Source organism: Dysidea avara, chromosome 12 (genome assembly GCF_963678975.1).
Source record: "Dysidea avara chromosome 12, odDysAvar1.4, whole genome shotgun sequence".
In the NCBI taxonomy this organism is placed as follows: Eukaryota; Metazoa; Porifera; class Demospongiae; order Dictyoceratida; family Dysideidae; genus Dysidea; species Dysidea avara.
The window spans coordinates 19,423,432-19,440,129 of NC_089283.1; the positions used below are offsets into that span (position 1 = coordinate 19,423,432).

General features: G+C 38.4%; 2 protein-coding genes and 1 long non-coding RNA gene across 4 annotated transcripts; 2 read left to right on the forward strand and 1 right to left on the reverse strand.

Moving 5' to 3' along the window:
• Nucleotides 1–528: 528 nt before the first annotated feature.
• On the forward strand, nt 529–6,721 carry LOC136240959 (uncharacterized). Its single transcript, XM_066032053.1, has 10 exons — nt 529–584; nt 2,642–2,706; nt 2,756–2,797; nt 2,861–2,902; nt 2,961–3,008; nt 3,069–3,116; nt 3,176–3,226; nt 4,096–5,103; nt 5,156–5,438; nt 6,431–6,721. The coding sequence occupies exons 4-8, from the start codon at nt 2,884–2,886 to the stop codon at nt 4,575–4,577; spliced, it is 648 nt and encodes a 215-aa protein (XP_065888125.1). The 5' UTR covers nt 529–584; nt 2,642–2,706; nt 2,756–2,797; nt 2,861–2,883; the 3' UTR covers nt 4,578–5,103; nt 5,156–5,438; nt 6,431–6,721.
• Nucleotides 6,722–10,261: 3,540 nt separating this feature from the next.
• Nucleotides 10,262–14,471, reverse strand: LOC136240811 (uncharacterized). 2 transcript variants are annotated; one of them, XR_010693985.1, is made up of 3 exons: nt 14,243–14,466; nt 10,574–11,000; nt 10,262–10,526 (listed from the first exon to the last, which is right to left on the reverse strand). It is a non-coding gene; the product is annotated as an uncharacterized lncRNA (long non-coding RNA). The 2 variants fall into 2 exon arrangements; XR_010693984.1 differs by having other exon boundaries at nt 10,262–11,000; nt 14,243–14,471.
• A 742-nt stretch (nt 14,472–15,213) lies between these two features.
• On the forward strand, nt 15,214–15,959 carry LOC136239906 (THAP domain-containing protein 2-like). Its single transcript, XM_066030650.1, has 2 exons — nt 15,214–15,474; nt 15,594–15,959. Exons 1-2 carry the CDS (start codon nt 15,214–15,216, stop codon nt 15,957–15,959), a joined length of 627 nt encoding a protein of 208 aa, XP_065886722.1.
• Nucleotides 15,960–16,698: the final 739 nt, after the last annotated feature.

Consider the following 16,698-nt stretch of genomic DNA (forward strand, 5'->3'; position numbering starts at 1 on the left):
ATACAGGCGGGTACACACTACTAAGACCATTGAAGTAAAGTGGCACATGAGTTGGTGCTGATTGAGCCGCCCAGGGGTGGCTTCACAACTAGATACTTAAAAGATATACTCAAGTCTTCACGACTCTATGTAAGACCTTTACAGTCAAATATTACCTCGGCTATTACTAATTCAATGGATAATCAGCAGCAGGTGATTATAATCTGTGTACACATATAGTTAGCTAACTATATACTCTTGTCACATAATTGTATACACAATGTTTTTGCTAAATGTTACAAAATACTCATGCTAGCTAAATGTGTGTGAAGACTGTCACAAGTAACTTAAAAGGACGTAAATAATTTATGCGAATCATTTGATGTGACTATAACAATCCTGTAATTGTTACCATGGTAATGGCTGAGTATTGAAGTAATTCATTAATTTGAACATTAAATTTTCAGTTAGCTCAAGAAGACATTACCTATAAGCTTATGTTGTTTTCCATACATGTAGAGCAACATTGAGCCATCAGAATAATATTGCAATAACTGTGACGAGTTGTTTCCTTTGACTCGACTCCCAAAGCATGTGGAATTATGGTATGTTCTGTGTTGTATATGTAAACTTTGTGGTGGTCCTTGTTTGTTTGTGTGTATAACAACTGGTGGTGTTGATTGTCAACAGTCTCTGGCTTTCAACTATGCATGCATATGCTCTAATGGATACTGACATGAGCAGATAGCTAAATAAAAATTTCATATCATTTCGTATTCAAAACTTTTTTAAAAGATCAAATCAATTGACTATCATAGCCCTTCATTATCAGTAAACAGCAGATGTTAAATTTTTATTTAGCTATCTGCCCATGCCAGTATCCATTAGTGCATGTGCATGCATGGTTGAAAGCCAGAGACTGTTGACAGTCAATACCACCAGTTGTTATACACGTAAACAAGGACCACCACAAAGATGTTAAGGTTGCTAGATCCCACCTCTTTCTTGTAGGCTATTTGGAGTGTGACAACCCACCTCCCATGCACTGGGTAGTTTTAGTAAACAACTTAATGTGCAACATGTAAGGAATTTTAAAATTGATGAATCTCTGGTATTGTGTGTTGTAGTGGAACCTGCTAATCAGGACACCTGCATAATCTGGACACTTGGTAATGGTCCCAAAATATCCCTTAGCATGTAAGCTGATTTGGAAAACCAGGACACCTTGATAATCAGGATACTTTTGGTCGGTCCCAAGGTGTATATACAGGTTTCACTGGACTGGTGGACTCATGTTGGCAATGCCTGTTCTGTCTATATAGTAATTGGGTGTGATGTGTTGGTTGGTGGTTAGCCTTAGATCTCCTGGTCCTATAACCCCAAGAGCCAATAACTAGACATCAAAGCATTTGGATGTTTTATAAAAGCAGCATCCCATTGTGCACTGCAAATACCCTCCCATGTGTATATAACTTTTTCTGTGTGGGTACTGCCTTTATACTCAATGGATAATATCTATTGGGACTTGTGGGGGGAGGGGCATGGCCCCCACACTATTTTCAAAAGCATGTTTTGTCCAACCCCCACTTTTGGACCAAGTACTAGTAGTCATTCAGACAGTTATATATACACAAATAAATACATACCTCCATATGAGAAGCCATACAACCACCGTGCAAAAGCACTCTGGATTGTGGCATCATCAGTCCACCACAGCTGTCAAGCCATTCAATATACTGTACAAAAGCGCCTGTAATTTTACTTCTTTCATGCTTGCATTGATATCTGTTGTTCAAAGTATTTCCTGGATCCCGTGCAGTGAGAAGTTTAAACAGTAGAAAGAGTACCACATCTGTCATTATATGATGTGGGAAAGATTTAACTCTAATTGAGGGTGGTAACAGATCTAAGTCTAAGAGGGCAGTCTCACTGTAGTGTGTGAGTGTATGGGATTTGGTGACTATACCGACGATTAAACCAGGACTTGGTGGTGAAGATTTATCAAGAGAAACAAACAAGTATGCTGAAAATGAAAGTGGCCTACCGTGAACGTGGTGTAGTATTTATGTGATCTACACTCAGTTTGGCTACAGCAGACATCCTAGCTTGTAGTTCCTTAAAGGCAATGATGTTTCAGTTTGCGGATACCAACTATCAATGCTGTAATCCTTGTAGTGTGAAGTATGTAAAGCTCACATAAAGAGAAGACCTTCACCTGAACATGATTTTTCACGTGATAAATACTATACGTGCATCAGTAGGTGTAGAGGAGCATAGCAATCGTTAGCAGGATGGGGAGTGAAGAGATAGCTATGCAGTATAGGTGTAGGACTATTAGCTAGTGACAACATACCCCACAACACCTTTATATAAACGCATGTATGAATTGGGTACAAAGGAGCCGTATCAATGGGACGTTGATCAGTCTATGGTTGACTGGTTATGGCTATCTTTGGCCCTCCACTCTGAAAATCATTCCTACGTCTTTGGATGATGTGGCTATACACTACCAAGGCCACATACTATGTATTAGGGAATCTGCGAATGGTATGTAGGACACCTACATGTTGTTTTTTTAACACTAAGCAAATAACTGGTTAATTTTGTGTACTGCTATATATGTGACTAATTTGACACTAAAATCTAGACAATTTCAATGTAGCTATAGATCTGGAGTTGGAACTGGAGAAGAAAGAAGTGTGGAAGAGGTGCAGAATGTTATTTCAGGTACAGCATATTGTACAGTGAGAGTATGGAGTCTATACACCAGTTACAGGCAGTAGTGGGAGTTCCACCTCCACAGCAAGATTGACTTCAGGTATGTCTCATTTAATTAATCTACTGTAGTCTATGTATCTTTTTGTCTTGTATATTGTTACAGGTAGTAGTGGGAGCTCTACCTCCATGACAACAGTGAATCCAGGTATGGCTCACCTACTTAATCTACTTGGAGTCTATGGATGTTTCTGTATTGCATGTAGCTACAGGAAGTGGTGGGAGTTCCACCTTTACAACAAGAATGACTCCAGGTATGGCTCACCTACTTATCTACTTGGTGAGTGTCTATGAATTTTCTGTATTGCATGTAGTTTCAGGAAATAGTGGGAGTTCCACTTCCACGACAACAGTGAATACAGGTATAGGTTCTCCTACTTGATCTACTTGGAGTCTATGGATTTTTCTGTATTGCATGTAGCTACAGAAAGTGGTGGGAGTGGGAACACCTTTACAACAAGAATAACTCCAGGTATGGCTTACCTACTTAAAGTATGCACATGTGTGCGTAATGTATCAGAAGTTTAAAATCAAATCTCCAACTGCTACATGAAGTCAGCTGCCTTGGTAAAAAATGTTCAATTCAGGCTCAGCAGGCCTGAGTTTTCAGTGGCGCCCTGAATTTTCTACTCAAATGTTACAACAGCATTCCGTACTGTATCACACATAATAGAATCTATATGGATGTAGTACTAAGCAGGGCCAGAGCCCATGGTGACAAGGTCTGGCAAAGGCTGGACCCACTTTTCAGCTACTTGAATTTGTATCAAAAAGGTTGTCATCATAATATATATTTCAAAATTTTTCTTGAGGGAGCATGCCCCCATATTCCCTAGCTTGATGTGCAGTTGAGCATCATACGAAAGAGATAATCTTTAACTTAAATATCAATAAAACTATAGTGTGCATGACTATGACCTCCTTTGTAGTCCATGGATGGCCGGACCACTCAAAATATCTCTGGAGTAAGTCAAGTTTTTGTGTTGAGTTAGTCTAGTAATTGAAGCATGGTATACTGTAACATTAACTAAGCTGGAGCATTCAGTACTTTTGACATGTAGAAAAAATGCTCTGAAATAGTTTTTTTCTATCCAACCAGAGAATCAACCTACAAATGCTGTACCACCCAAACTTGCAAGGCTGTTGAACATACCTGAAACATCAAAGTGTTTGTGAATCAGATGAGTCAGAAGCTGACTCTCTTAATTACGCCAATGTATAAACTTTGCCTTGGTAATTTTTTTCCTGGCTACGCCACAGGAAGTCCCTTAGTTACAGAATTATCCATTTGCATTGTGTAAAATTATTAACTGTTTATTTTAATGCATCAATAATCTACAGATTTGATCACAAGTGACCTTGGTCAACTTAGAGCTGCAGCCCCAGAACTTAACCCAGAGTATGTAGCATCCATCTATGAGCTTTCTAACATGAATTTTGCTACAACCTTTAATTGTTTAATTGACAATCACGGAACCTTACATGCTGTATTGGAAATGATGAAAACAACGATGGAGTTTGATGACACAGGGTATTTGCCTAAAATTTACGTGAACAACACGATTGAAGATAATGTATCTGCGGCATTGCAGTTTTATAAAAGCCCCAGACTTAATATTAGGAAAGGAATCGTAATAGAAATGTTGGCTGCTCCAGGCATTGATGTTGGAGGCATTAGAAGAGATTTTTTCTCTCGCGTGTACCAGAAGTTGTCAAGTGGACACATGGATTTCTTTGAGGGCGATGGTTCCCGTGTAAGACCAGTGTGTACAGTGTCCTCCTTATCCTCTGGAATTCTCAAGCTAAGACTATTGGAACTATGATTGGCCACAGCATAATAATGAGCAACATAGGCTTTCCTTTATCACGTGTAATGTACTATTACATGTGTGGAGATCTAAATACAGCCATTATAAATTTGGAATTGGATGATGCTTCTGAAAAAGTATCATATTATGTAAAAGAGGTGTGTGTAACTTGCACTACATGTGTGTTACACTTCAGTGGATCTTCCATGTGCTAACCAAGCCTTAATTAAGCTATTAATCAGCCTATATTTGAAAGAAAAATAAATCTGCCTGGTGTTAACACAGCATAAAATTATTTGCCAATGTGTACTGCAAAGTTGATGATTTGTAGAGGTGGCCTTTTTTTGGTAAAAATTAGCACAAACCAGTTCCACTGTGGTGTTATTAGGTAACTATGTGCAAGCATTCATTTGTTCCTTCACTGATTACTATTATATTTGTACAGATAAGTAGTTCTAATAAGGAATTAAATCAACTCGTTGATTCTCAAGAGATGGAAGACTACCTGATAGAAAGTGGAGGAAGAGATATCCCTTTTAGAGTAAGTCTCATAGTCTAGCATTTGTACCACTAGTTATAATTCCATGTTTTAGTTAAGCTACAAAGAAGAAATCTACGAAATCATGCTGATATATGATGGATTAGTTAAAAGAAAAGCTTACCTAGATGCCATAATGGAAGGTTTGGACTCCTTCAAGATGAAGCGTGTAATGTGTTCCAACCCCAAAGTATTTGAACCTTTGTTTATTGGTGAGCCAGTGTCATCAGCAAGGGTAAAGGAAGCAATAAAAACATTGACTCCACCTGGAGAAGATTCCATTAAACAAAGAATATTACATACAATCGGCATCTATTTGGATAGCTGTGATGAAAAAGGTATGCATATTATTGTGAATACACAAATAAATGGGATTGAAGTTATTGAGTTTAGGCTAATTATTTTTAAGGAAAACCAAAAACCTTCAGGGATTTTTTTTTTTGAGTGAAGCAATGTTAGGGATAGTCCACAATTTTCAGCCTTTTTGCAAGTGTACAAAGAGTACTCTTTTTCTAACCCCCCCCCAGCCCAAAGCGCACTGTATAAATGTTGACACATGGATGTATTGTATAACAGAACTAACACACGGATACTTTTTAATATTGCAAAATTCATGTATGGTGTTTGTTTTGTCTTTTAGGCATCTTATCATTTTGATGCTTTTGAGTAGTGCATAGTAAACACATGTACTGCATTCAGTAAATGTCTGATGGCCGACCATTATAATCTACTCTGTTCAAATGACATAAGCAAAGTTTGAATTTTTAAAGAAGCGTACTTGCGATTCTACTGTGACCCCCTTCCCTCCTAGCATACGGTTTGTACGCTCACAGAATGGCTGAAAATTGTTGGCCATCCCTTAGCATTTGAGTTCTTACAACATTTGTTACAAACATGAGGAATGAGTTGGACTCACTCAATTTGTTAAATATGGAAGAAGTCATTCCTGCACATTTCTATGAATCCATCCTTGGTAGTCTCCTTCATAAAATACAGCTTCATCACTGTGATAATGCTTTCTAGCCTCTAAAATATGGGAGATAGGTAACCTACACCCCTCTTAAATACCAAACTGAATCAGAAAGGTAAAAAGTATGTGTGCCTTAAACAAACCACTGTAATTTTCAAACTGTGGCTATACAATTTACATCATTCTACTTGTGATGTAATAAGGATTATAATGGTATCTTGGGTTTTACACTTACAGTAAACCATGAGCAAAAACTTAAGTTACGTAAACACATATTCCCCAAAAGTTATGTATGGGTTTAAGAGTTAAATTAAGCACTGTTGAAGGTATATTTCACTATAACATTTCATTCCTTGCTAGGATTGCTGAATTTTCTACTCTATTGTACGGGGAGCATGAGTTTAGATGAGGATAATACTATTTATGTTGAGTTTACTGATAACCCTGACAAGGCGAGTGTCTCAGTGAACACATGCAACAGGATTCTAACGGTGTCAACTCACATAAATCCAATTATTCTACTGAAAGAGGAATTGAATATACTAGTGAACGACAAGTCCAACACTCGGTTTACAATCACGTAACACATTGTTGTAAAACTAGTTGAACTACTATAATACCTACTGCTGTGAAACTACTCAAAATATTGTTGTTAAAGTATCTTAATTATTTTAAAACCCTTTAAACTACTGTTGTCTATATTGTTGTAACTGTTGTGTACTCCATTGTTGTAACAACTATTGTGTATCTTCGTTGTAAAACAAGTAAAAAATAGTGTAAAAGTATGAAACAGTGTATAGTTGTTGTGGATGAAGCTAGCAATGAAAATTAGACAAATCTCACCACATGGCAAAAAAAAATTTTTTTGCAGGTGTTGAGATTGTTTTCATCCATTTAGACCTCAAGGGTGCAGAGCAGACCAGACTACTGACAATAGGTGTAGACTGAACAATGTTTACTATTGCTATTTGTCAATATGAACACCAAGGTATTTAATCACATATCAGTTTTTTTAAAGTGAGATTCCACATAACTAAAGCAGATAGGATCAGTGGCAGAGGAAGTAGTTGATATGAGAGGGGAGGCTGACCAGGGGTGGATAAATGAACTGATGGACTACATGCATTGTCTCTGGTTTGGTAAGGTCACAGCCAGCTGACAATAGCTGCCCACCTCACCAGCTACACATTTATAGCTAATATAAACTACATAAAAATCCTTACATAGCTCACTACTCACTGGTCTGATACTGTGACTGCCTTATTAGAGTGACTGCTCTATTAGAGTATCTCGATCTTTATCACGGTTTTTAGCCCCATTCCAAGGAGGATACTTTCGGCATATCATTCCAAGGGGTGTTTTCCACCGCCTATGGATAAGATAAGATGCATGCATATGTCATCAACATACAGGCTGGTAATGCCTTCAGGAATGTCATTGATAAAACACAGAAATAGATTTTCCATTTTCTATCTTTAGAAATAGAAAATCTAAAATGGAACATAATCAATTTTAGATTGCAAAGACTGTTTTGTAAAGTTTGCCATAATTTGTATATGCCTTGCTTTAGATTTTGAAACAGAATTTCTGTAGTTAAGTCTACTTCAATCATGGCTATGCTATTGAGAGTTTGAGGTTACAAGTAGAAATTAGTTTTACAGCTTTAATGAAGAACAGTATGCACATTTCATCTCACTGTTGTGATTCATGTACATAATAATTACTATATACAAGACAAATGTGTCCCAGAACCCTTGTAAACATTGCATTACTTTTATCTAAACCTCACTCACTACCTCTCACAATATACTTGCAATTGATTATGTAATCCCTTGTCATAGGGATTACTGGTCTCCATATACATCAGCACTGGTAAACAAGATTGAAATATATATAGTGCAGCCTGCATGGTTCATCTGTAATCACTACAGTAGAGTAGTGTTAGTGAGATGCTAAAGGATCTTAATCTACCAACACTTGAAGTGAAGAGGGAGTATAAATGAATTGTTATAAAATAGTGAGCACACCTGTTGAGCCACCCATATTTACATTGAGAACTATGCCAACTTGTGGACATAACCAAAGGTTCTTCAATTACAAGCCAGAACTACTTACCAGGATTTATTATTTTTTTTGAATACTCTCCCGGCATGTACTGTAATGAGTTGAATTTAAACTACAACTATCCCACTAACAATCTCATTAGCAAATTCTTTTTTAAAAGTGACCAAGTATTTTATCTGGACCACATATGCCTTCAATGGTTGAACAATCTGTAAAAGATCAACAACTCCATTTAGTGTGACAGAAGTTTCAGAAATGTCCAGGTATGTCAAGAATTAGTGACTTGCTCGAGTGTTTAGAAGCATGTACAACTGATAGTAAAGTTTGGGCCATACTTTACAGCAGTTCATTGTATTGCAAAATTTGTAGCTATCCATGAGAAATGCTTTGCAATGATACTTAGAGGATGTACTCGCTATGATCATGGGTGCAGTAATTAAATTGAAAAGCATTCAGAAAACCCATTTCACATTAATTTATACTCTTGTTTAGCACAGACTCACTGAAGTTGGGATTTATGCATATTGTGGACATGGAATAGAAAATCCTTGTTGAGTTTTGGTGTCACCATAGTTTGACAGATTCATACAACACAAATTCAGTTACAAAAATCAAGTCATTATTGTTTGTTTCTAGGACCCAGGTCACATACAACCAAGTACATATACCAACATGACAACCTACCTATAGGGTATGTATAAACAATGTCATAGCCAGCAGTGACTGTGCTTGCAGAAATGATACGCATGCATACACAGGAAAGTTTAACTAACATCAGAAAATCACAATACTAAAATGTAGCTTGCACAAAAAAAAAACGAGCAAACTATAGTGGCATTAACTGATTTATTTATATAGTAGGTGTGAGATGTCTCTGAAGGTGACTCGATCAAAAAGTAAGGCCACTATGCATGATAAGGTGATGAAGGCCAGTACAATCAGCATATGACCCTAATATGGCACAGACTAAAGGCAACTGGTAGCTATGTGGCAGTACATCAGTGGTGTAGCTGATGTGTACGCACTATGTGCATACACAACATTCTGAGCCATAGATGACATACTGGAGATGCAGTAGTGTATGCAGCAATGTATTATTGGCAACAATGATGATGGAAAATCCTTTTATTAGTAATCCAGGTGAAGGATGAAGCTGTCCTGCGCATGCAGCAGCTTGGGACTCACTGTGCCACCTGGAAACACTTGTAAAACAAAAAGACACCAGTCATGAACAATCACAATAAACTGTGTTATAACTAGAGGCCACTGGTATGTGCCAGCAGTGTTGCATTGGCACAGTAATTACAGTCTATAATATTATGCATACATATTACACGACATATAGTACGTAGATAGTTGCACATTAATATGGCACAATAGACTCTTGTAACTAGAGGCCATGCCACATGTGATGTGCCAGTAAATCAGTGGTGTGGCATGCCACTAGTTGGCATAGTGATCACAGCTAGTTTACAATATTATGCAAACACATACAGGAGATAGTTACACGTTGCATATGCAGCAATGTATCTTCTTATTGATTGCAGCCGGATTATGTACCTCATTCACTGATGTCACGGCCATAAAATGGTTGTGGACTTTCGTAAAATTTGTATGGACGACTGTGGGAAGAACTGCCTTAAAACTGGAAGGAGGTTCCACATGTATCTTGTTCATGTATTTTTGGCATTCTGCGGTATGACATCAAATCAGGTAGATTATGTCAAGTATGTTCATGCAATATCAGTGCAGTGCATTTTTAGTCAAGCAGTCTGCAGTCTCTTAACCAATTGCAATGATAATCAAGGTAAGTAGATGGTGGCCTTATATTCTCCTGTTAGTGGTCTGGGTGTATTCTATTTAATGCACAGTGTTGCTCACACCATTTGCAATTGCTTATTCATAAAATAGGGTCTAGTACATGAAAGCTACCAGAAGATACAGTTTTTCTCCTAAGACATTGAGCATAGTAAATTTATCACATTTTTATGATTTAAAGTGTGCACATAGGCCAACCTTTGTAATGCTTGAATGGAAATTAAGGGAATTATTCACATTTGTTGTAAAGAAGCTGGCCTACATGTGTTCATCTACTGAATTTTTAGTGATACTTTATAATACTTATACTTTCATGTTTATTAAATATTCATTTTACTAGAATATACGACTACATAAGGTGTGATAGTGTTAGAATAAAATGTCAAACTTGTTATATAATGTGTAGAATAAATAAAACTGTAAATTCAAATATGAAATACAAAAATATGTACATGTACAAAACTACAATGTTTACCATAGTAACCAGTTCAAGTGGTGTCTTCACATCATTAGCTGGAACCATGTGTTCAACTTGACTACAATACTTCTGATTGCTGCCTCCTTGTCTGGTGATCTGTGGGAAATTTCTGCGTAACACCAAGGGATCATGCAACACCTTACTGGATGAATTGGCTGCTGTGGCTGTGAAGTGGGACCAGACTGTGTACTAGGGTGGTAGGTACTATTAATATCATCTAGTGACACTTGTACTTCATTGAGGATGTCAGATACTGACACGTCACTGAAGTCACAGGTTGTCAAGGTTACCATCTCCTAATAGTCCTGGATGTTGTCGAAACTGTTGCCATTGAAATCATTTAAACCATTACCATGGTGACACTCCAAGCTGTTAGAAACTATTGTGACTGTCCAAGCTACTACTGAACAGTATTGGATATGGACCCTAGTGAGAGGGGTGCCATCTTCAGTGTGGTCTGCATTATGGAGTGATGTAATGGTTTATCATGGTGAGCAGTAATTTGAGTATTTGTTTGACACAGTATTGTTGTTAGTACATCGTAGATAGGTCTTGTTTGATGCTGCCAACCTGTAGGAAATGACAACAGTACTATAATATGCCAGTTACAAGGAATGTGTAGCTATTCACAAATACATTTTATAAAATTAATTATCCCATTTGGCATGTAACCACTGTATGGTAGTTGTCACTGGATTGTCTGCAGTCAGGTGATATAGTTAGAAGGTAGAAATGTAGCTCCTCCTAAGTGGGATGGGTAGGAGAACGAATGCTATTGAAGATCATGTGATCACAGACAGACTCAGCCACCTCAGCATGTATGATTGCCATAATCGCTGAAAGATGAGTTCGGTACATAACTCCATGTAAATGGATGTAGTTAATTTGCAGTCCTATTCTTGAGGGATACTGTCCTCAACCAGGAAGTCTTACTGAAAGACTTTTCATCCTTATTATTTTAAGTGGCAGGACTCGTCAGCTGGTAACCACTTTAATTAACACATTTTTATTTATTTATTAAGGCTTTACAGCACTAGTGCTGAAAGTCTGTAGGACACCTGGTCTTACAGCCTGTTTAAAGTTGTTACACAAAGTGTGTTTGAAAAGGTGGAGAAAGGAGAAAAAATCCATGACTGGACCTAGGCAGCCTCGAACCTGCAGCCATCTGATTAACGCACATAAACCTACACTACACACACATACACATTACATTGCATTACACCACACACGTGCACACGTACACTAGATAGAGCAGTAAACTACACAGAGCATTACACTAAAACACGGGCACTAAATAAAATACACCTAAAACCTGTGTACTACAAAATACCAGAGGTAACGTAAATGTCTGGTGTCGTGCCTAAGTATGTAAACATGAACATGAGGAGACCTGCTATCATACTGTACATATCACACTACACTACACTTACTGTACGTATCACACTACACTACACTTACCATATCAAAACTTGTGTCAAGTTTACCGCAAAAATTAAATTACGCGTATACGAAAATTTGACTCTGAGTTACCAGTAGAATTCTCTTCCTACTTGATATAAAATACATTACTACAAACCTCAGTCCACTAGAACCCCTGCTGCATCGAGTAGCATCCGAAAAGTAGCTCTCTGGGAAGTAGGTATTTCGTGTGTCCATTCAAATATTTGGAGTTTTTGTTACAAACGTTTAACCCACGAGAGCACTGGCAAATACTGTCGCAATCCACATAAATTTTACACCAACCTGTTGCTGCTAGACTGCTCTAAATAATGCTACCCGTTATAATGGGGATTTCCCTATGTGTGACTTAGAATCATCGCGATAAATGAGCCATGCGCAATCATCAATACGCAATGTATGGGAGTTATTTGCAATCAACGGACTTCAGCCTGAAAGAGCAGTGACTTCCCGGTTGAATTGTGATAAAATTATATTGAACAAAAGAAAGCTGAAGGTTAGAAATTGTTAATTCCACCCATTTTTTTTGGGGAAAGTCTAATGTGTAAGGTGTAGTGAACCTTTACACTTTAAAAACATGTGTTTTGCGTACAAAATGTATTGAAAAAACGAAATACGCATATGGCTTCATTTGACAAAATGTACAGACTAGTTTTGATATGCTGTACGTATCACACTACACTACACTTACTGTACGTATCACACTACACTACACTTACTGTACGTATCACACTACACTACACTTACTGTACGTATCACACTACACTACACTTACTGTACATATCACACTACACTACACCTACTGTACGTATCACACTACACTACACTACACTTACTGTACATATCACACTACACTACACTTACTGTACGTATCACACTACACTACACTTACTGTACATATCACACTACACTACACCTACTGTACGTATCACACTACACTACACTTACTGTACGTATCACACTACACTACACTTACTGTACGTATCACACTACACTACACTTACTGTACATATCACACTACACTACACCTACTGTACGTATCACACTACACTACACTTACTGTACATATCACACTACACTACACTTACTGTACATATCACAGAATTACATGTACATTAAAATCATCAGCATGAACAGGCATAATTATTATATGGTTGTGCCTTCATTCACAGGCGAATCTATCCCCGGTTAGTTTATGTCTTCAGGCCTCATAGTTTTCTCAAACATTACATTATTATTTATGATGTAATCTCGACTGCATTTCTTATTATTCTTAGTAGTTGGTTGTATAAGTACTGTGGAGAAATCCCAAACAATTATAATGCACAGATATAATCACTTAAGTTATTATAAAAACTATCCAGGGAAGGAGAATTAACTATGTAGGGAGGGAGCTCCAAAGTTTAATCACTGAGGGGGAAAGGAAAATTTCTATGAGTCAATTTTTGTCATCAGTTGCTTGTAGTATCCTTTTCTTAATCGTGAATCATTAGGAGTAAAGTAATCTTTGGGAATATCAACAAGATCAATAATAATTTTATACGTCATTACAAGTTTAGATCTCTCTCTTCTTTGTTGTAAAGGAGGCAAGTTGAGTGTGCTTAGCATGCTAGTAACACTAGAGCGACTTGAAAAATCATTAAGGCAAAATCGTCAATGGTGACCCCTAGATATTTGGCAGATGTAACTTCCTTAATGGGAGAACTTTCAATATAATATGTGTGCAAGACCATGTACTGAATTGATTTACAATGCATGCCACATACATGAATGCTGGACCAGAGCACTATTAATTTTGTTAATGTGGAGAACATAGGGCAGGTACCAATATATTTGCACAACAGACCTTATGTCAGCATGTATGCAAACAAAGCGCCTATAACAAAACCCATCCAAGTCTTAGTCGCCTAATGCACCTATCAATGTTATCCCCCACCTACCCCCTCCCGGGCGTAGTGGGGGAAATGATGGGGATTTGACTTTTTGAAAAATCAAATTCTCCACCCATGGGGGAATGACTAGTGGTCAAATCTCCATGTAGTATGACTGTTAGGTACTTTAGGAAACAGGTCAATTCCTTTAGCTTGCAAGTTAAAACAAATGCCTAAAATTTTGAGCGGTCAAATGCCCCACTAGTGGGGCAGAGTTTCAGATCAAATCAGGTCAAAATCCCCCACTAATCCCCTAGTAAGCCCGGGAGGGGGGTAGTGGGGCTTAACATTGATAGGTGCATAACGGTTACAAACAAAACAAAAAAACAGCCCCCCCGTCAAATTTGATCTCGCCCAAAGTAAAAATTCACCTGGCCCTACATTTTGGCCAGGACATACTGAAGCTTCACCACCTTCACTCACTTTGTAAACTTCTCGGAAAGTGCGTCTCGGGCTGTATCTTGGGATCTCATGGAGTCTGCTGAGCTGCAGGCCATTAATTCTTCGCATTCTTGGAAATCCCTTCACTTTTTCAAGAGCTGTAGACAGATGTGTAGAGAAACACCTGGAGCGCGTTACATAGATCTATAAGCGGCCAGTTCGTGTTTTGTTGGGATATGGTTGATAAACGGTAAAGCGGCGCTTCGCGCCGCTTTCCTGGTTTTATAATATGCTTTTATTTATAAGTTCATTTTTGGCACGGATATCCTTCCATACTGAGGAACTCCGGACGCCACAGGGAGCCACTCTGAAAACTGACCATTTACAACAACCCTCTGAGAACGTGTGGTAAGAAAACAGTTAACCCAACCAAGCAATTCACCAGATATACCAATCGAAAACTATACGTAGCTATTATCAAGTTTACGGAATTATACGTAACTTACAGGAAGTAAGGATCTCCAAGAAGATGTTTTAAAGCTCCAACAGGCATTTCGCCGTAATTATAATGATTTTTCTCTCACAGCTGCTGGTAGCACGCACTAAGAAAATATTATACTAGGTTACAAGCGCAGGTGCGTATAGGAAAATAGAGAAATAAGTGGAGGTCAAAAGTTCGACAAGAAACGCTCAAGTCACAGGTCGAAGACGATAAACGCTGCAAGTCAAGGGTCAAGGTGAAATTTTCCCCGATCAAGACTTTGACCGCGGTCGCAGATCTACCTACAGCTAGTCTCGCGTAGCCAGACCCTATTTCTCCGCACGGTGCTTATCGATTGGAAATTATAAGCGCCTGCTCCGAAAGGCGCTTATCGATTGGAAATTATAAGCGCCTTTCGGAGCAGGCGCTTATAATTTCCAATCGATAAGCGGAGAAATAGGGTCTGGCTACGCGAGACTAACCTACAGCGTAAGCCGACGTGACACCCCCTTGTACGGTATACAGGTACAAGATGCCAAAGGAGTGTTGTGCTGTGAATTGTTCCAATTTGTGTGTAAGAGGGAGTGGATTAAGTTTTTATACTTTCCCAGCGGATCTAGATAGAAGAAATAAATGGATTGCTGCTGTAAACAGGAAGAACTGGTACCCAACCGAGCTCACGGTAATATGTAGTGAACATTTCATTGATAGTAACAACGAGTTTGCACCGAACTACACCCCTACAATCTTTCAACGCGTTGACAGTCCTATGAAACGAAAGATGGAAGCTCAGGTCGCGGATTTTCGAAGAAGAACAGCTTCCAGAAAACGGAGGATAGAGCAGACCGAGATCACTGATCAGCAAAAGAAAAAGGCAAAGGAAAGCAGAATGCAAGAGCTTGCTGAGTCTAGCAAAAGGCAAGAAGAAGCAAGAAAATTGGAAGAACGGAGGCTGAAAAAATAGAAGAGCAGCAAAGGTTAGAGGAGGAGAGGAAAAGATGTGAAGAAGATGAGAGGGAGAGATTGTTGAGAGAAGAAGAAAGGAGAGAAGCTGAACAAAGAAAGGAGATTGAAGATGCCAAACAAAAGAGGTTGGATGAAATGAACAGATTGCAACAAGCTGAAGAGACGCAACTAGAGTATGATGAACTACTCAAGAAATATGATGACCTACTCCTGAAATACAACCAAGCTGTAGAAGAGCTTGAACAGCTAAGAACAAGAGAAGCTAAACTGAATACAAAGGTTGATGAGTTGCAGACAAGGATAGTAAGTTGACAGAGCTTAGAAGAGAACGATAAGCAAGCAAAGTTTTATGCAGGCCTACTATCGTTTGCAGTTTTGCTAGCCATATACAATTTGGTGATAAAGGGTCTACCTGAATGTCATTTTTCTGGCTGTCCCATGTTTGATCAGCTCTTGATTACTTTGATTAAGCTACGACTTAATATTCCTGATCAAGATTTGGCGTATCGCTTTGGTGTAAACCAATCTACGGTTTTCCGATGCATTACCAAGTGGCTAGATGTACTTCATGTAAAGTTATCACCCGTCCGTTGATTTATTGGCCAGAGAGGGATCAGTTACGGAAGACAATGCCAACATGTTTCAGGAAAAATTTTCGGAAATGTGCGATTGTTATAGACTGTTTTGAAGTGTTCATAGACAGGCCAACTTCATTGATGGCAAAGGCTCAAACATGGTCGAACTATAAGAAGCACAACACATGCAAATTCTTAATAGGCATCACTCCTCAGGGGTCAGTATCATTTATATCTAAAGGCTGGGGCGGAAGGGTATCTGATGTACATTTAACTGAGAACTGTGGTCTCCTCTCAAACTGTTACCTGGAGATGTCATCTTAGCAGATCGTGGCTTCACAATAGATAAGGCTGCAGGAATGTATTGTGCAGAAGTCAAGGTACCTCCCTTTACGAGAGGGAAAAAGCAGTTAAGTAAGCTAGAAGTTGACACTGCTCGCCAGCTTTCTCATGTTAGAATTCATGTTGAAAGAGTT